Source organism: Rhineura floridana, chromosome 13 (assembly GCF_030035675.1).
Source record: "Rhineura floridana isolate rRhiFlo1 chromosome 13, rRhiFlo1.hap2, whole genome shotgun sequence".
Taxonomy (NCBI): Eukaryota; Metazoa; Chordata; class Lepidosauria; order Squamata; family Rhineuridae; genus Rhineura; species Rhineura floridana.
This window is the reverse complement of record NC_084492.1, coordinates 21600533-21623296: the sequence shown is the minus strand read 5'-3', so window position 1 is coordinate 21623296 and position 22764 is coordinate 21600533. Positions and strand designations below refer to the sequence as shown.

At 43.1% G+C, this 22764-nt stretch overlaps 1 protein-coding gene across 3 annotated transcripts in view; it reads left to right on the top strand.

The window, feature by feature from the left end:
- CARMIL2 (capping protein regulator and myosin 1 linker 2) overlaps positions 1-22764 on the top strand; it is a 94908-nt gene that overhangs the window by 25789 nt on the left and 46355 nt on the right. For all 3 annotated transcript variants that reach the window (XM_061594478.1, XM_061594476.1, XM_061594477.1), the window contains exons 9-19: positions 2393-2468; positions 6136-6224; positions 9684-9778; positions 11179-11265; positions 13038-13147; positions 14163-14240; positions 17658-17734; positions 19636-19740; positions 21031-21100; positions 21454-21535; positions 22162-22258. In XM_061594478.1, the coding sequence (XP_061450462.1) occupies positions 2393-2468; positions 6136-6224; positions 9684-9778; positions 11179-11265; positions 13038-13147; positions 14163-14240; positions 17658-17734; positions 19636-19740; positions 21031-21100; positions 21454-21535; positions 22162-22258 (966 nt within the window). The remainder of the gene's footprint in view (positions 1-2392; positions 2469-6135; positions 6225-9683; positions 9779-11178; positions 11266-13037; positions 13148-14162; positions 14241-17657; positions 17735-19635; positions 19741-21030; positions 21101-21453; positions 21536-22161; positions 22259-22764) is intronic.

Here is a 22764-nt window from a genome sequence, read left to right as displayed (position 1 = left end):
CGGGATAGAAATATTTTAAATAAATAAATATGAGCAAGTTTGGATGAAAGCCAATATGGTGCCTGGGAGCTATAATGACTGCAACATGTGAATTCAATATGGCATCAATGAGGAGATGAGGAAGAGGTAGACATGAGGCTGCCTTTAACCTTTGTGGCCCCTGTATACCCAGCCCCTTGACAAGACCAGGACTAAGGTCCAAATAGATGGCAGATCAACAGATACTTTTAAAAAAAGAATCAATGTTCCAATCAGCCATTTGGCTTGGACCCTAACCCTACAGCCAGCCAAGAGTGCTATCTTTGTAATGTCCTTCATGTAGCAAGTATAAACAATTAATATACTTCTGCCCAGTTTCTGTACTTCCATGGCAATGTGGTAGGTACCAAGAAAGGGTTTGTAGCTCAGTGGTAGGGCATCTGCTCTGCATGCAGAAGGTCCCAGGTTCAAGCCCTGGCAGCTCCAGGTAGGAGAAGCCCCCCGCATCTGAAATCCTGGAGAGGCACTGCCAGTTAGGGTATAGAGAGGTGGGGAGCTGGATCTGACCAATGGGTGGGATCTCTAATTCCTCCAACCCCCATGGACCAGCTAAGCATTGTTCAAAGAAGGTTGCTGTAACTGCCAACCAGCTGGCCGGCACTTACAGGGAGCCCCTTTGAAATCCCTTTGAATCCAAGCAGTTTCCTCCAAATGGAGAAAGCAAGCTCCCACAGCTGTACTAGGATATTTCTGACAAGGCGCTCCCTGGGATAGCTGATCCCAGCAGGGCTTCCTGTCAGTGCCAATCAATTGATTGTTGTTGACAGGGAGCCCTGCTTGCAAAGGAAGAATCAGGAGCTCACTTTAAGCTCCTGGTTTTTCCTTTGCAGCTGCACCTGTACCCACCCAAGACTTGATATCACATATCATGTGGAGTGACCGGATGTGCTTTGTGGGGAATAGCCTTGTGGGCCAATTTGGGAACCTTGCTGGGCCTAACTAGGCTCACGGGCTGGAGGTTCCCCACCAGTGGCATAGACTATACTGAGCTAGATGGATCAATGGTCTGATTTGGTGTAAGACAGCTTCCTATATTCCATCATGTGCAGTGGTACCATCAGGGCAGGATGTCCAACCAGTGTGGGCAAGGATGAAGGGAGGGGCTGTAGCTCAGTGGCAGAGCATCTGCTTTGCACGCAGAAGGTCCCAGGTTCAATCCCTGCAATCTCCAGGTAGGGCTAGAAGAGTCCCCAGTCTGAAAACACAGAGAGCCCCTGCCAATCAGTGTGGACAATACTGAGCTAGATAGACAAACAGGCTGAGTCAACATAAGGCAGCTTCCTAGGTTCCTTTGTAGGTCCCTTAAAGTGTTTTTTTGCAGGCTGGTTCCACATTGCCTTTGCTAACATACGGAATGTCTTGTCAAATGTGGCTGACTTAATGCTATTCCCATAAGAGGGTCAATGTCTAGCAGGTCCAACTGGATGAGATCAGTACTGGCCTGGATAGTAACAACATGATTTAAGTTGCCGTCAGGTGATTAACTTTCCAGACCTTATCAAGACAACTGGGAACTGAAGCTGAAGAACAGCCAAGAAGGGGTGTGTGTGTGTGTGTGTGTGTGTGTGTGTGTGTGTGTGTGACTGAGACTGAGACTGAGACTGAGACTGACTATCGCCCTGCCACAACAACATATGAATTTTGGCTATGGACTCAGTTTGTCACAGGGTGGTCAAAATGGTTGTGTGATTCCTTCACCACATAACTCCGAGCCTCCCAGTTTGTTCCATGTTTGCTGAGTCAACTCAATGCAAACCATAGTTGACCAAGGGTGTGAGGCTTTGAGTCGCAAGGAAATGAGATTCCTTTTGAATAGAGGCCCTCCTCAGCTCCCCAATCCACTTTTGCGAATTGGCCCCAATAATGTATTGAAAGTGACAAAGGACTTCCATATTTGGGCAAGCATTTTGAATCTAGATCAAATGGAGAGTTCTTGTGTTAGTCACTTTTAACTATCTTTATTGAAATGTTGTTTTTAATGAATTGTGTGCATGTGTGTTTTAAAAAGAAGTTACCTGGATTGAGCCTTCCAAATTTTAGACTATAGATGCTTAAATTCTCAATAAATTTCTTACCAGTATTTAATGAGCTGTTGGGTTGTGTGTTTTTAGTTTTTAGTTTGCTTTGTTTACCCTAGCTGTGCTTAACAGCAATGCAGCTACTCTTGGGTAAGGTTGTCACTCAGTTGTAGAGCGTTTGCTTTGTCCCATGTTCAGTCTCCATGATCCCCAGGTGGGAGATTTACCTGTCTGAAACAGAGAACTGCTGCCAGTCAGCGTAGACAATAGTGAGTTAGATGGTCTGACTCAGCATAAGGCAGCTTCCTATGTAATACTGCTTTGTCCTGTTGCAGGGATGTGGCTGTTAGTGTGGCTGGCTTGTCATTGAATTGGTGGTTCACAAGGCTGTGTTGCAAGGACTTCAGACTGGTGAGTTAAATGTCCTAGGCTTTTTGGAACTATGGTGAGGAGCTCCACATGATGGACAGAAGCATGGGCATAAGGGCACACAATGCAGCTGCCTTGGCAGAAGCTCAGCAGGTCTGGGTCTGGTCAGTCCCTGGATGGAAGACTCCCTGAAAATTCCATATATAGCACCCTGAGCTCTGTGACAGAAGGCAGAATATAAATGTACTAGATAAAATGAATAGCTGTACATGAGGTCATCGCTCAGTGATAGAGTACCTGCTTTCCATGCAGAGGGGCCTGGGTTCAAACCCTGGCATCCCCAGTTGAAAGCATTGGAGAGAGTGTGATGTGCAGAGCCTCTGCGTGAGACTCTGGAGCTGCCGCCAGCCAGAGTAGACAGTACTGGGCTAAATGGGCATATAATCTGACTTGGTATCTTTCATTCTTCTTATTGTCAGGCAGTTGAAGTCAGGAGACTGCTGGAGATTGATTGACTTCTACAGCCAATAGTATATGTTCTTTGGGCAGCTCACAAACACTAAAAGAATAAAATAAATACAAAACAATGGCATAATATGGTCTCGCTGGCAGATATATAATAAAACAATAGGTCTGAGAACTCCAAATCTAAAAACACAAGTTGTTTAAAAGATCTGGGTAAATATCAAGGTTTGTGCCTGGCATCGGGGGAAAAAAATTAAGAATGATTGGAGGTCTGGTTCCACCAATTATGGGACTTGATTCTCATGGAAAAATTGACTAATAAGGTGTGTGAACATAGGAGCAATAAAAAGTCAGACAAATCCTACACAATTTGGTTTAATTTTATTATGCGACAACAAAGGAACATGGCTATGGAGTACCAGCATCTCATGATGATTTATGGAAGGGTATAGTCCAGAGGGTCACATCACTGGAAAATGCTTGGAAGTTGTTTAAAAACACTATATTAGAAGCTCAACTGGAGTGCATACCGCAGATCAGAAAAGGTACCGCCAGGGCCAAGAAGATGCCAGCATGGTTAACGAGCAAAGTCAAGGAAGCTCTTAGAGGCAAAAAGTCTTCCTTCAGAAAATGGAAGTCTTGTCCGAATGAAGAAAATAAAAAAGAACACAAACTCTGGCAAAAGAAATGCAAGAAGACAATAAGGGATGCTAAAAAAGAATTTGAGGAGCACATTGCTAAGAACATAAAAACCAACAACAAAAAATTCTATAAATACATTCAAAGCAGGAGACCATCTAGGGAGGCGATTGGACCCTTGGATGATAAGGGAGTCAAAGGTGTACTAAAGAACGATCAGGAGATTGCAGAGAAGCTAAATGAATTCTTTGCATCTGTCTTCACAGTGGAAGATATAGGGCAGATCCCTGAACCTGAACTAACATTTGCAGGAAGGGATTCTGAGGAACTGAGACAAATAGTGGTAACGAGAGAGGAAGTTCTAGGCTTAATGGACAATATAAAAACTGACAAATCACCGGGCCCAGATGGCATCCACCCGAGAGTTCTCAAAGAACTCAAAGGTGAAATTGCTGATCTGCTAACTAAAATATGTAACTTGTCCCTCGGGTCCTCCTCCGTGCCTGAGGACTGGAAAGTGGCAAATGTAACGCCAATCTTCAAAAAGGCATCCAGAGGGGATCCCGGAAATTACAGGCCAGTTAGCTTAACTTCTGTCCCTGGAAAACTGGTAGAAAGTATTATTAAAGCTAGATTAACTAAGCACATAGAAGAACAAGCCTTGCTGAAGCAGAGCCAGCATGGCTTCTGCAAGGGAAAGTCCTGTCTCAGTAACCTATTAGAATTCTTTGAGAGTGTCAACAAGCATATAGATAGAGGTGATCCAGTGGACATAGTGTACTTAGCCTTTCAAAAAGCGTTTGACAAGGTACCTCACCAAAGACTTCTGAGGAAGCTTAGCAGTCATGGAATAAGAGGAGAGGTCCTCTTGTGGATAAGGAATTGGTTAAGAAGCAGAAAGCAGGGAGTAGGAATAAACGGACAGTTCTCCCAATGGAGGGCTGTAGAAAGTGGAGTCCCTCAAGGATCAGTATTGGGACCTGTACTTTTCAACTTGTTCATGAATGACCTAGAATTAGGAGTGAGCAGTGAAGTGGCCAAGTTTGCTGATGACACTAAATTGTTCAGGGTTGTTAAAACAAAAAGGGATTGTGAAGAGCTCCAAAAAGATCTCTCCAAACTGAGTGAATGGGCGGAAAAATGGCAAATGCAATTCAATATAAACAAGTGTAAAATTATGCATATTGGAGCAAAAAATCTTAATTTCACATATACGCTCATGGGGTCTGAACTGGCGGTGACCGACCAGGAGAGAGACCTCGGGGTTGTAGTGGACAGCACGATGAAAATGTCGACCCAGTGTGTGGCAGCTGTGAAAAAGGCAAATTCCATGCTAGCGATAATTAGGAAAGGTATTGAAAATAAAACAGCCGATATCATAATGCCGTTGTATAAATCTATGGTGCGGCCGCATTTGGAATACTGTGTACAGTTCTGGTCGCCTCATCTCAAAAAGGATATTATAGAGTTGGAAAAGGTTCAGAAGAGGGCAACCAGAATGATCAAGGGGATGGAGCGACTCCCTTACGAGGAAAGGTTGCAGCATTTGGGGCTTTTTAGTTTAGAGAAAAGGCGGGTCAGAGGAGACATGATAGAAGTGTATAAAATTATGCATGGCATTGAGAAAGTGGATAGAGAAAAGTTCTTCTCCCTCTCTCATAATACTAGAACTCGTGGACATTCAAAGAAGCTGAATGTTGGAAGATTCAGGACAGACAAAAGGAAGTACTTCTTTACTCAGCGCATAGTTAAACTATGGAATTTGCTCCCACAAGATGCAGTAATGGCCACCAGCATGGACGGCTTTAAAAGAAGATTAGACAAATTCATGGAGGACAGGGCTATCAATGGCTACTAGCCGTGATGGCTGTGCTGTGCCACCCTAGTCAGAGGCAGCATGCTTCTGAAAACCAGTTGCCGGAAGCCTCAGGAGGGGAGAGTGTTCTTGCACTCGGGTCCTGCTTGCGGGCTTCCCCCAGGCACCTGGTTGGCCACTGTGAGAACAGGATGCTGGACTAGATGGGCCACTGGCCTGATCCAGCAGGCTCTTCTTATGTTCTTATGTTCTTATGATGGACACCAGGATTAGTCTTTCCTTTATATTTTCTTCTTCTAACAACTGTACAATGTACCCATCTGTAGAGCAGGGGATTATGTTAACTTTGATGTTCTCCATATTTAAAATAAACATTAAAAAAAAAGAATGTTGCCAGGCAAGCCTGCCTGGGGATACTATTCCATAAACAGGGTGCCATCACCAAGGAGGCCCTCTCCTTAGCAGACACTAACTCGCTTCATTTGGCAGGAACACTTGGAACAGGGCCTTCAACAAGGATGTTAAGGATTGAGTAGATATATAGAAGAAGGTGATCTTTCTGAGTAGGGTGAGAGAGAAGGGAAGAATATAGAAAGACTTTTTCCTTTATAGTCCCAGGATATACTGTTAGATATTAATATGTTATGGGGATTATTGATTAATAAAAAGTCTTTACTTTTTCAATAATTATTCACAAGTTGGTTGATAACAACTGTCTCTTTCGTCTGTGAGAAATTCTATTTGAACTTTCTCTAGCAGGGCTTGACCGTTTATTTTCATTTGCCCTAGAATCAGGATATTCTGGAGCAGATTCTCCATGTGCTCAGTACCTCAGTGACTCTGGAAGAGCTGGTGCTGGAAAACTGTGGCTTGAAGTTGTAAGCAAAAAAACCCTTGATATTTCATTATTAATATGTTGTAAATCATAATAAATAAAATACTGGTTGCAGTTGGGAGTGGGACATTATCTGGCAACAGGTATACTTCTTTCATATCAAGCAGCCAACAGGGTCATAATATATTAGCAAGCCATGGCAATGATCAGGTCATATATTTATAGTTGAGCAAAATGTCCTGCAAAAGAATTAGGAATGTTACCAGATTTACAGAATCTTAGTTGATTGATTATTTGAGTTTACATTGATTGATGTCCTAAATCAATCTTTGCCAACCTGGTATCCTCCAGATGTTTTGGACTACCGCTGCCACCAGCCCTAGCCAGCATGGTCATGCATAGTTGTAATTTAAAGCATCTGCAAGTCTCTAGGTTGGTGAAGGCTGCACTAAATCTATACACATGTACATATGACTAAATAACAGTATTGAAGCAAAAAAGCATTCTTGTTTTTAGATGTTGTGGGCATATGTCACAAGTGCCCTTAGAAGGGCAATTTGCACTTAAGGATGTGAGAGAAGTATTCTTGGCTAACTGACATATTTGACCACTCCTAGTGAGAAGAAGCGTTCTTTCTTCTCACTAGAAATGGTCAGATATGTCAGTTTTGGTTTCAGTTTCTCATTTTTCCAGTTTTAAGTATGCTTCCCCACATTTGCACATCAGCTTGCTTTTTTAAAAAAAGGCCGCATGAAAATGCATCACAATTCCAGGGCAAATTTCTCACAATAACATATACACATTTTTTGCAAAGCAATTGTCCATAATATAGTGTGTTTTTGTTTGTTGTTTTCACTAATATATGCATTTATATGCATACTTTATCATATGTATTTCTATACACATTACTTGGCTGGAGAGCAGCTTTGCAAAATTTGGAGACATGCAAATTTGGAAGGATGACTGTGTTTCCGTTCATCTGCAGTTTCAGAAAATGCAAATTGGGTAGGATTCCCTTTAAATGCAAACTGAATCGAATTTCTTCCTTATCCCTATCTCTCACACACAATTTTGCCATTTCTGTAAATACTTCTATTCAATTTTTTAAAATATAATTGATATTAAATACTTTTATTTAAAAAGTGCTGTCTGATTCAGGGATTGCTCTTTTATCGCACAGTTCTAACTGTGCCTACTCAGAAAAGGTCCTGTTGAATTCAGTGGGACTTACTCCCTGGAAAATGGGGTTAGGAAGTCAGCTTTAGTCAGTTAATAAAAGCTTTGAACTGATTAGTCTAACTCAGGAACGGGCAGAAGATAGTTTGGGAATCTTGTGGTAGATCTCTTGGTAATTTGTAGTATGGACATCTGTCTGCCATTTGTTTAACAGCAACAACACACATGCTTTTTTTTTCATTCTACGGTAGGCTGCTCTAGTGAAGAAAGCTTGTGAGAGATACAGGAATGGGTTTATGCATGGAATGACTATGAGTTCCAGTGTCAGCTCCATGTTTGGAGGGCCCTTGGGCAAGACACCCTTCATAGGTTTCTCTCCCTGTCTACTTACTCACTGCCCTTATCACCAGCTGGGGCTTCTCCTTTTCCTCATCATTGCTACTACCTGCTTGCTGGCCAGGTAGAGAGCCAATGAGGAAGCAAGCAGTGGCTCCTGCTTCATCTTACCACTATTGTTGGGTGGGTTAGAGAGAGCACCAAATGGGGAAACAAGCGCACAGGACAGAATGCTGGGCAGAAAGAGCAGGCCCAGGGGGTTCTTCCCAGTGGGCCCCATGTTGGGGTATGGACCCTTTGCAAATGCGCGACCATGCTGATCCCCAATGCCAGCCCTGGTGACAACCATTCTGGCACTGAAAACATTCCTGAGCTGAGCATATGCTCAGAGGCATTCTGATTCTTAATTCTAGGGGTACTTTCTGAGTCACTACTGTGCTCCTGACTTGGTAAGTGGACTTTGGAGTACCAGTAAAAAAGAAAAAGTTGGTCTCAGAAGCCTAAAGTCTACCCTGCTCTAATCTAACCAACTCATTGATAAAAAAAAAAACGTTTGCAGTTCTCGAACATGGAATTCACTAGCTTATTAAAGGATTAGACACAACCGAAAGACAAAGCTCCTGCTGGGAGGAAGGGTGGGATACAAATAAAATAAATAAATAAATAAAGCCTGTCAGCTATGTCACCTAAATGGAACCTCCCGCTTCAGAGGGAGTTCGCCATTTGAATACCAGTTGCTCAGAGGCAAAATAAGGGAAAGCGATTGCCTTCATCCACTATTTGTGAGCTCCCAGTGGCATCTAATTAGCTGGGGCTGGAAGGGAAATGCCAGGTTTCTTAGAATTTGGGAATTTATTAATAAGCAAAACCAATAATAATTTTGTAAGATCTGGAAATCACAGCAGACCTCCTGGAAAGCATTCCTTTGCATTTAGGTGTCCCGACTTGAGCATTTTAATTCTGTGACAGCATCACAAATATTAAAAAAAAGACTTTCAGAATGTCACAGATGCAAAATCCCAGGGAAGGACAGCATTGTGCCAGTCATATATAAAGTGGCAGATAAACACCAGTTTAAGATACAAATGCAGTAGATACCAACAGACTGGGGGGAAAATACTTAATAGCTATTAATAGGAACATATGGGGAGGAGAGCATGAGTTCTAAGCTCTGCTTCTTCTGTGTCTCCATGCCTCCTGCTGTAATAACCAGAGCTGCTGCTGATCCTCCCTGACCTTTTGTTTCTTCCAGGAAAAGGACTCAAGAAAGCTTGAGTAGGAGTTTTTGCAGCACACATGTAGGTTTAAAAAGCACATTCACATGGCCATTCCACCAGAACATTTTCAGTCAGGTTGACTTTGACCACCAAGTCTACACACCATGCACCAGTCAGCAGGCAGGTCCATAGTCAGTTTCATCCAGGGGTACACAACTTGCTCATAACGGTCAGTGTTCCACCACCCTAATAAGCCCCAGGATTCCCCCTAATCTTGGAGGTGGGGAGGGGGTCCTGGATCATCCCTGCAGTTCTGCTGAATGTGGCACAGCTGCTGGGATGATTCCCATCCCTTCCTTATTCCCAGCCCCACGTTTGGGAGGAACCCTGGGGTTTACTTGGATACTGTTCTTCAGAGGTGCTTGGAGTGTCTCAGCAACACAGAATCAAAACAAACCCACAGCCTTCCTCTCCAGCTCCAAGCTGAATAGGAGGGCTGGGACTTGCTTCCACACAATGTGATTCCAAGGATGATTCCCCCATCCCCAGCTCCATAGCTAGAGATGGAAGGAGAGGAGGGGATTGTTCCTGATATTGTGCTGTACTTTGGAGAGTCAGCACCAGGTCATAAATGAGATCTCAGACCTTGGGACGGGCAAGTTGCTGGTGACCACAAACGTTTGGTTGGCCACCAAGGTCAGCCAACATTTGGGGAGCCTTATTATTCAAATATGTGGGCTCCTTTTTATTGTGTGAAATCTTTTCCCTTGCAGTGATTTTGCTCAACGGATGGCCCAGGTACTCCACAATAATCCAAACTCTGCCATAAACATGATTAATCTCTCTGGAAACCTGTTGGAGGACCGAGGTAGTACATTTCTGATCTCTTGGCTGATGCTGCTCAGTAGTAGCTTGCGTGTTCTGTCCATAACTGTTTACTGGATTGCTTTTCTGGCTAAATCCTCTTGCTGCCGTTACCGAGATACATTATGGAGAGTCTTGTTTGTTTCTCCCTTTAGAACTTGCAATTGCAAAAGTTGCAGCTTCTGCTTCCAGAACCTGAGTGAAAAGGGACCTTTCCAATTCTACAATTAGTTTGAGTGCTTCAGCTGTCACTTGTTTATATGGTATTTTAATTTTACTAAGTGATTTCCCATCATGTGTGTGTGTTTTGACCTCAGAGTAGCCCTATGAGAGAGGTGACCATTGATCTCACTTTACAGATGGGGAACTAAGGATTGGAGATTTGCCTAAAGCCACACCCTGAGACAATAGAAGAGGCTGGATATGAATTCTGCTCTTTGTCCACACTGGCCCACACTGGGGAACTATAAACATTTAGTGTGGAATTGCTGTGTTTCATTCATTCACTTGTTATGGGAATTCTAAATCATGATATCACCCAATCATTATCTCTTTCTATGTTTTAAAAAGTGCTGCTTCCATCTTTTTTCCAGACCACAGAAATGCTTGACTTAAAAAAGAAAAGAATGTGGTAGTGCAGTCAACCCAAGTCTAGATGCCCTTTAGGGTTACTTTTTCCAGTTTTTTCAAGACCTGTTGTTGCAAAGTAGTGATATATTGGTCAGGTGGACTTTTTTTGCCACTTGGCGTACTTTTCGGTTGGGCACCATATTATCACTGTTTTTATTTATTTATAATCAATCTTTTAGTTAGCACTGAAATGCTTTTTTGGCTTTATATATGTATGCATTTGTGTGCGTATGTGCAATACACATACACAATTAAAATAGCACAATAGCCTTTGTGGTCATCACATTTTAGCAATGTGGGATTTATTTATTTTTTTACATTTCTGCAATACTTCTAAGAACTTTCAGTCGAAAAATACCTACAACATTATTATTTCAAAACATTTTTTTACAAATCATGACAACTATTAGGCAATCACTCTCAAATAAATAAGCACCATTGTGCAGATTAAATTATTGATCAAAGGAAAATGATGGAATGGGGGGAAATGATTGTGTTTTCATCTTCTCCTTCCCCATCCACATGGCTATGTAATGCCCACTAGCGTGGATGGAACATAACAGGATGTACACCAAAAAATTGCAGTTTCCCACCCCACACAATTGTGTGGAAAGTTGATTGCAATCTTACTCATTTTCTGTGGTACAGTAATGACCGGGTAGTACTAGGAACTGCCTTTCTGGAAGCACTACAGCAGTGCCGGCGCATGTGCATCTGGTTGCATTCTATGTCTACTAAGATTCTGTGACATCAGTTGTTCTGTTCTCTCTTCAGGTATAATTGCTCTGAGCCAGAACTTAGAGCAGAGCATCAAGAGCTTCCGAAGCTTGAACTTTGCTAGGACCTCCTTGACTCAAAAAGGTACAGAGGAGATAGTTGCTAGTCACTGCAGAAGGGTTGAGGGGGGGACGAAGGTGATGCTGTTTTAGGATGGTATTAGCACATCAGAGAGAACAAACATCTCCACCTCCATTACTCCAAACTACATAGCCTTCAACTATCTATTTATGCTATCTTTTTTGCTGGTATCATTATTTATGTTATCTTGCATGAGATAACATAAGATTTATTTCTTTGATTTGATTTTCTTTGTACTTTTATATTATTTTTTTATTAGTTCTGTTAAATACTGATTAATTTCCTTTATAAAAAACTAAAATATACATTACCTGTTTTCCTCACTGCATGGATCCATGACTAGCTTAAGCAAAAAAACCCCCACCACATTCTGCCCCCACCCTTGGTGTGATTAAACAAAGGCTGTGAACACACTAGTCGCCAGAGCAAAGTATTTCAATTAGCCACACCTGGAAGAGAAGCTGGTTGATCTGCTGATCAGTTGTGAAATCTCTTTGAAGTTGAGTTTTAATAAAAGCAAACTCAAGCTTCTTCCACCAGGTTTTACAGTAAAAAGGGGCGGGGTTTAACTAGCATCATATGCCCCCATTTTCAGCAGAGAGAGGTGGAGACGCACTGGAACCAGCAGGACAGTGAGTGTGTTTCTACCCAAACAGACTAAAAACATGTGAACTGTTTCTACTCTTTAATGGCACTAGGACCATCCAAAGCCAATCTGATGCCTGAGATTGAACTAAAATTAGCATGTTCCCATGACTGTTGCCAAGTCAAAATGTATGGTACCCAAGGCCGACAAGTTATTTTGCCACTTGAGGCAAAAAATCCTGCAAACACTTCTTCCTGGAAGTAAAAATACAATAATAATAAAGTATAAGGAGTTGCTGTCTTCCATGACATCAGAAATCAGCTGGGTGAGGTAGCCACCCCGTTCTACCTAATAGTAGAGCTGATCCTGTAACAGCTGCTTCACTGGAGGGAAGACCCTGCATGTACAACATGTCACTTATATTTAGCAAATCTATACTTTACACTAGAACATAGCCTACGGCTGTGCCTATCTGGTTGGAAGGATGTCTGCTTTTTCACTTCAGGTCAAGATTTATTTTTCAGATACATACTAAATTTTACTAGCCAGTGCCACAATCCGAGCTAAGTGAGGCCAATCCTGCAAAATAAATAATTTGACCTCACTGTCTCTCATTGTAACTGTTGGAATGTATGAGGTTCAACTCCAACTTGGTGGGTTGGGGCTGCATGGGGTTAATAAGGGTAGCTAGAGAGCTAGACCTCTTGCTGGTTGAGGCTATACCTATCCCTTTGATCCTGCCATCTCTTCCCTTCCTGCTAGGCTGATATGCAAAGGATGTTGATCCCAGTTCCTTCCCGCCTTTCTCAGTGTTCTCTTTCTCTCGAGAGGGGAGCAGACATCTTCTCTTTGTCTCTCCTCTCAATCAGGATGAGGGCCAGCACTGGGACCAGTGCTTGCTGCTCCAGCATAGCCAGTTAGCTAGATATAGAACTCTTTCCTATCAAGCATGTACTTCCAGACTACTACTTTAGTTACAGCTTAAAGTCTCTGTCTGACTAATTTGCAGGGAAGGTAGAATCTTAGCAAAGATTCAAACACACACACACTAAGTTCGCTCAATACTTTCCGTTCCGCAGCACTACGCAACTCTGCTACGCATCTCAATAGAGAAATTCCAACAGTAACTTGGCGCTTGCATCCTCTTCAACTCCTCCTTACCATCTCTGTGATTTTTCTCTTCTGCCAGGAATGTTGTCCTTTTGCCAGTCTCTAGTCTCCAATGAACTATTCAGAGCCTCTCTGTGCTACCTGGACCTCTCTGGGAACCCAGGGAGCCTGGCCACCGAAGATGCAAACGTGAGTAGGACTAAAATGTGGGAGCAGTCTAGCAAAGATATCCTGCCTCCTGTGCTCTTTAGACAGGGAGTTAAGGTTTGCTCCTCAGCCCTAATGCCGCTCCTCTGGAATTGCAGTATTTCAAGCTCAAGGCATTCATGTTTCATTAGCCTCCACTTTACAGCAGAAGCCTACCTTGCCGAGAGAGTTTTCTGAGCCTTTTGCCTGTTTTTCCCCCTGGAACAGACCCTATCTTGCTGCCTGCCCCCCAAGACCTGTTGCTGCCAAGATATGGTATATCAGTCCACCAGCTTTAAGTTGGCTCATCACATGGCAGAATCATTGGACAGCTTAAGGGCTGACAAAGTTGGTGCTCAAGGGGTCACTTTTGCTGACGGTCTATTTGTTTAGCCAAGAGGGGCTGGACATTGCTGAAGCTATTGACTCCCATTCAGAACTGCATGTTCCTCCGTGCACTCCTCAAGTACTTTTGCCTAGCTAAAATTATAGTCCTTTATAATCCTTGAACTATATAGTCCTTGAATTATAATAATGTCTCTTGCTTGCCTCGATGGAGATAGTGGTGCGGGGGGGGGGGGCGGGCTGGCTGGCATGCAGCCAAATGTACAACGTAAGAGTTACTTCTGTTGATCAGCCCGCTTTTGCCTCTGGTGCCACTCCCTGCTGGCATGTGGGCCCCAGAGGGTTGTCCATGAGGAAATGCAGCCCTCAAGCTGAAAAAGGTCTCTCACCTTCAGTTTAGGGCTTTAAAAATAAGAACCACCATCTTGAACTGAGCCCGGAAGCAAATAGGTAACCAATGAAGGTCAAAGAGGATCGGAAGAGGGTTCCATTTGGCCAGCTCCAGATATCAGTTTAGCAGTGGCATTTTGAACCTGCTGAAGCTTCAGGGCAGCCCCACATACAGCACATTAAAGTAATCCTTGCTGTGGACGTTGCTGTCTTGCACCACCAGCAACACTGCAATCTCCCTCTCAACAAGCAAGTCTACTCTCTCTGTGTGTGTTTCTTCCAGGGTTTGTTTTCTTTCCTGTGTCAGCCAAATGCGTTAGGTCACCTCGATCTCTCTGGGACAGACTGCGCTTTGGATGTGGTGAGCATCTGGCAGCTGTTGCTATTTCTTACTCTTGAGCATGTTGTACCATGACGTTTTCCCACTGAATGTGGGACCTGTATTATTAGGCTGTCACAAGTGCAATGAGTGTTTATGGGAGCAAAGGATGAAAGGCACATGAAGCGCCCTTAAAATGAGTCAGACCCTTTGTCCATCTAGCCCAATACTGTCTACTATAGCTAGCAGTGGCTCTCTAAGGTCTCACAGGACGAATTCTCTAGCCCTGCTGCCGGAAATCCTTGAAGAGGAGACGCCAGAGACTGATCCTGCGACTCTCTACATGCAAAGCATGCCCTTTACTACTGAGCGATGGCCTCTGTGGCCAGGATGACTTTGCAGGGATCACAGAATTAAAGACTGGCAAGTTTGGACGGTGCAATAGCATGTGCCTTGTGAAGGGATGTCCCAAGGATGGGGGGGGTAGGTGGGAAGAGATGGCCACAGGGGCCTGACCTCAAGGAACATTCCAGGCCCATTATGTGTATTTTCAGCTTTTTTAAAAAGTGTACAGGTTGTGTCAATGTAGTGTTAAGTTAATGTCATTTAGCGGCAATGCAGGAGAATGCTGTTGCACAATAAAATGTGTAAGCAGGTTGCTGGTAACTTTGTTGCACAATAGATTGCACAGTGTGTTGCGCAATGAGTCTCTGCTAGCACTACTGTTGCATTAGATTCCTGCGCTGCGCAACATTAAAACTTGCCCAGCTGCTAGCACAGAGCTAGCAGATAACAGCCCATATGCACTAGCCCTTTTATTTGCAGGTCTAAAAGGGAAAGCATTCAAATGGGATCCTGCGCAGGTGCTCTCTTAAGAAGTAAAGTTGCTCCAGCCTTCCAATGTTCTGGGCAATGAGTGGAAATGCACTGGGATAATTAGCAAACCCTAGGACCTGATTTGAAATGTTATTGATTTAGGATTAGGGTTGCCAGGCTCAGGGCCTGAGAATGATTCTGTATCTTTAAGAGAAGAGAAAATTCAGCCAAGTGCAGGTTTTCTTGCAACACTATAATGGGAAAAACCACAAGGTGAAATTCTCCCTTCCCCCTGCACAACTTTTAAAGATACAGAAGACCTCTTGGTTGCCAGGCCCAGCCTCCCAGAGGTCTTCTGTATCTTTAAAAGTTGTGGAGGGGGGAGGGAGAATTCCACCTTGTGGTTTTCCCATTACAGTGTTGCAAGAAAATCTGCACTTGGCTGAATTTTCTCTTAAAGATACAGAATCATTCTCAGGCTCTGAGCCTGGCAACCCTATTTAGGATTAAAGCTATTAAATTGTATTCAGTCCTGTCATGCTATCTGTGCTTATGTTCAGGCTGTGCTGCCATTATTAGGAATGTAAGAATCTGCCTTATCCCGAGTTAAACCATTGGTCTGTCTTAGAACCAGGATTGTCAGTATTGACTGACAGCAGCTTGCCAGGGTTTCAGACATGGAACATTACCAGACTTACCTGGAGATGCTGGGGACTGAACCTGGGACCTTCTGCAGGCGAAGCAGATGCTCTGCCACTGACCCATGTTCCCTATTATTCCTTGCCCCCTCACCATAAAATTTCTGGCCTGGGTGCTTAGGGAAGAAGGAGAGGAGAGAAAATGGTGTCCACATCATAAGCACACATTTCCAAGGAGTATCTGGGAGGTGAAACCCAATGAGCATCTCTGTATGTATCTGGTCAGTCGGAGTAATATCCATGCATTGTCTAGAATAGCTGTCCAAGAGGCCCCTCCTCCCTGTTTGGAATGAATTGCTGCTGCTTTTACAGAATGAAGTTCATTTAGTAAAACATTTATATCCTGTCCTTCCATTGGAAAAAAACCCCCAAACCACTATTCAAGGCAGCTTGCAACATTTTAAAATTACAATTTTATAAACCCAAAATATAAAAACATTGTCTACCGTATACAGCAGAAGCTTGTTGGAATAAACCTGTCTTCAACAACTGATGAAGAATAGGAAGGGAGATAGCAACAGATTGGATCATCTGGGTGCGGCCAGTGAGGAGTCTCTCTCTCTCTCTCGCTCATTCCACTCAAATGTGCTTCCACCTTAGGTGGAACAGAAAAGGACCTCTCATTCTCATCTTAGGGAGCGGGCAGGATGATATGGGAAGAAACAGTCCCTAAGATGTCCTGCAGCTAAGCCATTTAGGACTTTCAGGGTACCAAGCAACACTTTGAATTGTGCCTGGAACCAAATTCGTAATCAGTGCAGCTGCTTGAAGATTGGTGCAATGCTGGGGTTGCCAATGTGGCACCCATGGGTTCAGTGACACGTTTGAGGATTTTGCCTAGCACCTACAAAGTCTTTGAGCCCTGCCCACCCTTGTCATGAGGTTGTGAGGGTGGTTCACTTTTTTTGCCTTGAAAAGAATATAGAGTTGAAGGAGGAAGTTGGAATAATGACACTCTTTCCCACTTCCTCTTTCAGCTCTATGTGCTTTTCATGTCTCAAATTGGCACCTGAACAGCTGAACATAAACTGGAGTGATAGAGTGGAAAGGAAAGGGGGGGATAGAAGGGAAAGGGAACAATCTGGGAGGCTAAGGGAGGAAAATGAAGCCACTTGGAAGAGAAGCAAAGGGAGAAAAGTGGGATGACACAGCAGCCAGGAGAAAGAGAGAACAGAGTGCCAGAGAGAGAGATGGTACACATGCACAGTAAAATGGAACTTCTTGAAATTGTATAATTTTAATGTCGTCGTCCCCAATCACCCTCAAATGACAGATGTCTCTATTTGCTGAACTGCAGAAATTGTGGATCCAATGCTATCCATGGCTTAGAAACATTATTTGATGCACAGATCCTTATGGATCCTCATAATTTTTGCACAAGATCTCCCTCAAAACCACTATCAAAACATAGGTCACCACAAATGTGGGTAGGTTTTTTTTGATGGTTTTGTTGTCATTCTATGTGAAAGCCATGAGGATCCATGCCTTGGATCAATGTTGTTGTGCTAGCAAGCACCAAATCTGGGATTTTTACTCTGCAGTCTGCCACTGTGGGTTTTTTGGGGAACCCCATGTAAAATCATGCAAGGTCAAGAGGATCAGTATTAATTCTACTAGATATGACTTTTAACCAGACCTCATGGAAAAAGCAAGTGTGTGTGTCTATGTGTACCCACACATACATACATGATTTTTCTCTGTCTGACTTGGAAGTTGGGTGGGAGAGAAGCAACCCAAAGGTGCTGGTGTTTATGGCACTCTCTCAACATTTCAAATGTGCCCATGGTTAGCGACCCCAGGTGTAACTAGATCTCATGGGCAACTGCCTGTCAACATCTTTGCAGGTGCACTGTGGACCAACTAAAGCTCCCAGAGTATCTTTTGTTAGCCTGTTAGGTTTTATTTTCCACAATTGTGCATGACCTTTTTCCACCCCTGTCCCCAGCTCTTTGGTGCCTTGGCTGCTGGCTGCTGTGAGAGCCTCATCAATCTGAACCTATCCAAGAATGTTTACTCAAACAAGTAAGGACTTGGAGTGCTTTCCCAACACTTTTCTGGCAGGCTGCTTAGGAGGAGTAGAAGATTATGTCGGCCTACAGTTGTACTGAGCCACAAGGCATAGAATTTGGTAGATCTTGTGAAATGGAAAAACTGAGCTTGTTTATTAAAAAATAGATACATCAGAAAGCCCTTGTGATTTTGGACAAGAGCATGAAAATGTGTGTTAATGCTGCAGAAATTATAAAAGTATTCATGTGAGTGTTCAGGGCTAACCCTCCTGCTGTCTGCTGTCTCCCTTTACACACATTATCTCCCATTACCCTGTCCTTTTACCTTGCTAGCTATGGCACTCTACATTCCACACAGCCACCAGAACAGCGATTTTCCTAGGGTATTTCTAGGTAATACAAAACTGTATGTTGATTACTCAGAAAATGTAATGCCCCCACACCTAACAGTATTGTTACATTATGTGAAAATGTACAGACTATGGGAATCAAGGGCTAATTTATTGTGCAACAAGGCTCTTGTTGCTATTGTGCAACAAGGAAGCAGCCCTGGGCAAGAACTACCAGTCTTTAATCTGGATCCTTGGCTTCTTCTGGAATCCTGTTAGGGCCTCACTAGCTTTTTTACATCTAGTCCATTCATTGGAACAGTGACTGGTTGATCTCTCATTTCTCTTGCACAGGGTGGTCTCACATTCTGCAATGGCTGCTGCAAAGCTGTTCCATTTTTTATAACCATTACCATAAAATCTAGCACTCGACACAGATAGTCCACATACAGAGCTATTTGTATACTGTGCCAGCAAAATACAAATTCTGTGTTCAGAAAACTTGGTTTCTGCAAGCAAAATACATAATGCGGACCAACAATCTTTTAAATAATTTTTCTATAAAAGTGCCTTATTGCATCATTTAATTCTAATAAGTCTATGACTTTTTGCCTGAATTTGTGAGGGGAGAGATTTATGGCTAAGATGCATGTGAAGCTCTTCAATTCAATGAGTTTCTAAAATAAAGACTCTGGCTCGTCCAGAGTGTTAAACTTGATTTGGCTCCTGTTCTGCATAAAGGATCTGCGTTGCTCCTGATTCAAGATTGAGTGCTGATCTTGTGTGCAATGACAATCCTCAACATGTTCATGACTTTGATCCTAATCCTATAATGATCTCTGCCAGGATTGTGTTTCCAAATCAAGGTTTTGACCAGATTTTGGGGTGGGATGGGTTTAGCCTCCACCTAAGTCTTTGGGGCTGCCCAACAGACTTTTCTATCTCAGTTTCCTCTGACTGCCATCCTCTTGAAAGAAATGTCCTGTACTGGGATTGGTTGTTCCATTCCAGCCATCTGAGGCAGGCAGCAGTATAGACTGTGGACCTAATGCTGATCCAGGAAAAGGAGCTGTCCAGAAGATTGCTTTACTAGGGACAAGTCTATGGGAGGCCATTGCATCAGCTTCCAGACAGCAACTGAAGGCTTAATTACTCAGCCCAGATGCCCCACCCTTTCTGATGTACTAGTGGGATCTTGATCCTGACTGTTCTTCCTGCCGAGTAGGATTTTGACAAGGGATCCCTTGTGCAGACATGCAGATGCTGTGCCATCAGGACCAAGCTTCAGTTTAGACTCTCTGTCTTCACTGTTCCTTAATTCCCAGTAGCAACTGAGGATGGTTGAGAGTCTGGGGATGAGTCCAGTTGGGACATATTAGGTCCACCAATTCTGCATATTCCCTGGACAGGATACTGTCTGGGGGTAGAAGCCTTAGATGTTTCCTCCCAGTGCCCTGTGTCGTCCTGGTTCTGATTCATGCTGGGGCTCATGATGGCATCTTTGAGGTCTTATCCAATTCAGTTCCAGGAAGTTGCAGGTCCTGAAACCTTCCTGCAGAGCTTAAGAGACTACCTTTCTTTTCAGAAAAAACAGAGATGTTCCTCTTGGAATCAGCAGATTCTTCAGCAAAGCCTCTGCTCTCCAACATGTTTCACTGGCTGGAACCAAGCTACCACCTGAGGCTTTGAGGTGAGGATAGTGGTTTGAGCTGACTCCTATTGAGGGAGGGGAGGAAGAAAAAGAGAGGGAGAATGTTGAATGTGATCTCAATTCAAGTCCTGTCTCTGTCATGGACTGATGTAGGAGTGTAAAACATTATTTTTCTAGCCTTGATTTTCATTTGTAAATGAAGGTATCTACATCAAAAGGTTACTGTGGGGATGATTATAGCCTCATTTATTTATTTAGACCATTTCTAAGTTTCTCTGAGTAGGGTACAGAAAACTAAAACCACAACAGACAAACAAATGTTACAAAAATACAGTGTTACATGCATAGCAAATTAATGGCTGTGTTTGGATGTCATGATGAACCATTGGTTATTGTGATAGGAATAGGCCTAGACACTCCCCAGGCTCACACAATCCTCCCCTCTCATCCTCTGGTGTAGCTGCAAGGAGTGTGGAAGCTTTGGCTTGTCACACCATCCAAACCCAACAAACTGTGGTTAATCTTCTTTGGTTTGTTTCAGACAAGCCAACTTCAAAACATAGTTTATGGAAACTGGCTTATTTCAACCAACCATAGTTAAGATTAACCACAATTTAGGATTCAGAAGTAATAGGAAGTAAAACTTCTAATCTCTTTCTCATGCCTGCACTGGAGGAGAAGAGGAAAGGGGGAAGTGTGTGAGTTCTGAGGTAGGATAGTCTCATTTTCATAACACTAAACTGTGGTTTAGCATTGCATCTAAATCTAGCCAATATGTGCAAGCTAGGATGCTATATCAGGTAACAAATAATAATATCAAAAGAAGTTAGATTGCTAGACAATCACAGACAGGTATTCTTGACCATCTCTTAGTTGGGTGGGAATGGAGTGGAAAAGCACAATCAGGGTGACTTCCATAACACACAAATTGATCTATTGAATTTTCTGCCACAGGACACATAAAGGGGGATTAGACAAATCCATGGAGGAATGGCTGTTAGCCATGGTGGCTGTGGCATACTGCTGAAAACCAATTTGCTGCAGGGCAACAACAGGGGAGGGCTGTTGTCTTCATGTGACCTTTCCAGAGGTACCTGATTGGCTGATGTGGAAACAGGAAGCTGGACTAGCTGTATTTTTGATCTGGTCCAACACAAGACAGTTCTTATTTGGGGGGGGGGGGTTAAGGAAGCATGACAATGAGCTTTTAGAGAGGAAATAAACCGTAGGGGAGGGGTTCAAATTACTGTGGTGAGAAGCAGAAGTAGGCTTCACCCATGACACCAGGCAATTAGAGCTGATCCTACACTTGTTTCCGGTTTGTTACAGAGCCATGCTGCAGGGTTTGGCATATAATACCCAACTGAGAGGCCTGCACCTGGACCTCAGTAGCTGTGAGGTAAGAAGGGATTCCTCAAAGTAATATTAACAAAGGTAGACATTTTAATTTTAGGTGATGCACTAGGTTAAAATTCAATTGAAGCTAAATTGGGTCACTTTACCTTACAGTTGGAGGGTATGTCTCTGAATACCAGTTTCTAGAGATCAACAGCGACAGAGGGCTATTGCTCTAATGTCCTGCTTGTGGGCTTCTCAGAGGTATTTGGTTGGCCACTGTGGGGAACTAAATGTTGGGCTACATAGGCCTTTGGTCTGATCTGACAGGGTTCTTTTTAGATTCTTAATAAATATTGTCAAATATTGTTCTTCTTGTGTTCTTAATTTTAAATGTTTATCATCTTCATTTTAAAGCTGAAATCAGAAAGTGCCCAGGTGATCCAGGATCTTATTTCAGATGCCAGCTCAATCAGTGACTTGAATTTGTCTGACAATGGTACATCTAACTGTTCCTTTGGCCTGACAGTCCATAGTCCCCCTGACCTTGAGAGTGAGGGAAAGTATGTGCTCAACAGCACTTTGTGGTCCACCTAGCAATCTAGCCTTGTCTGGATTGCTGACATTAATATTTCCCCTGACCTTAGACTAGAATGTGTAGTTAGTCTTTTCTTTATGGGAATTTAAAAATGCTCAGCCACTTGTAACATCCAACCAAAAAAGCTGATATGTGTCTGTACACAGAAAAAAAGCAAACCAAGTAGGCCCAAAGGGTTCTCTGGTTTACCACAATCTAAGTCAGGGGTAACCAGCCTTTGGTTTTCCACATGTTAGACTAAAACTCCCATCGTTCCTTACCATTGGCCATACTGGCTGGGGTTGATGGGAACTGGAGTCCAACAACTTCAGGAGGACCGCAGATTATTCACCCTGATCTCAGTGTTGTTTGTTATAAGGGTCACAAGGCCGGCCTCCCCTTTCTATACTAGGATAATATAGCTAAGCACTTCTTTTGGTGGAGGCCTTGCCTGCTTGTGATCAATCAGCCATGGGGCACCCCTCCCTTCCCCCATGACCTAACCCATGCATACACTGTGGTTGCTGTATCTGCCACTCTTTCTGCAGGCTTTGATTCCGACATGGTGACACTGGTGCTGGCCATCAGTAGAAGCAAAACCATCAGGCATGTCGCACTAGGAAAGAACTTTAATATTCGGTCCAGGTAAGCACTTAGCCTTCTGTTGGCATTTTTTAAAAAGTTAAGTATTAGTACTTATACTTAAATGTAAGTTGAAATGGAAGACAATCTTGGCATACCTAGGCTATGTGTTTTTGTTTATTTTGCTTACTGATTTTTAATAAAATCATAGAATTAGTAGAGTTGGAAGAGTTTCTATCCTGCTTTTCCAGATCCAAAGACAAATCCAAAGTAACTCACAAATTAAAATCAATAAAAGCATGATAGAGGAACAAAAATCAGAGCAATATAAGTAACAATAGGTGTTTCAGCAAAAGCATAACAGATTACCATAACCAAGAGCCCATCAAAAAATCAGATTAAAATCTAAAAGCAGAGCCAAACCAGCCCAAGGCTTTCTGAAAGAACATGTTCTGGCCAAATGCTTAGAGCATGGCTGGGGGATTGTGATCTTCCAGAAGTTGTATTGCAACTCCCATCATCCCTGACCATTGGACTCCAACAACAACTGGAGGACACCAGGTTCCTCA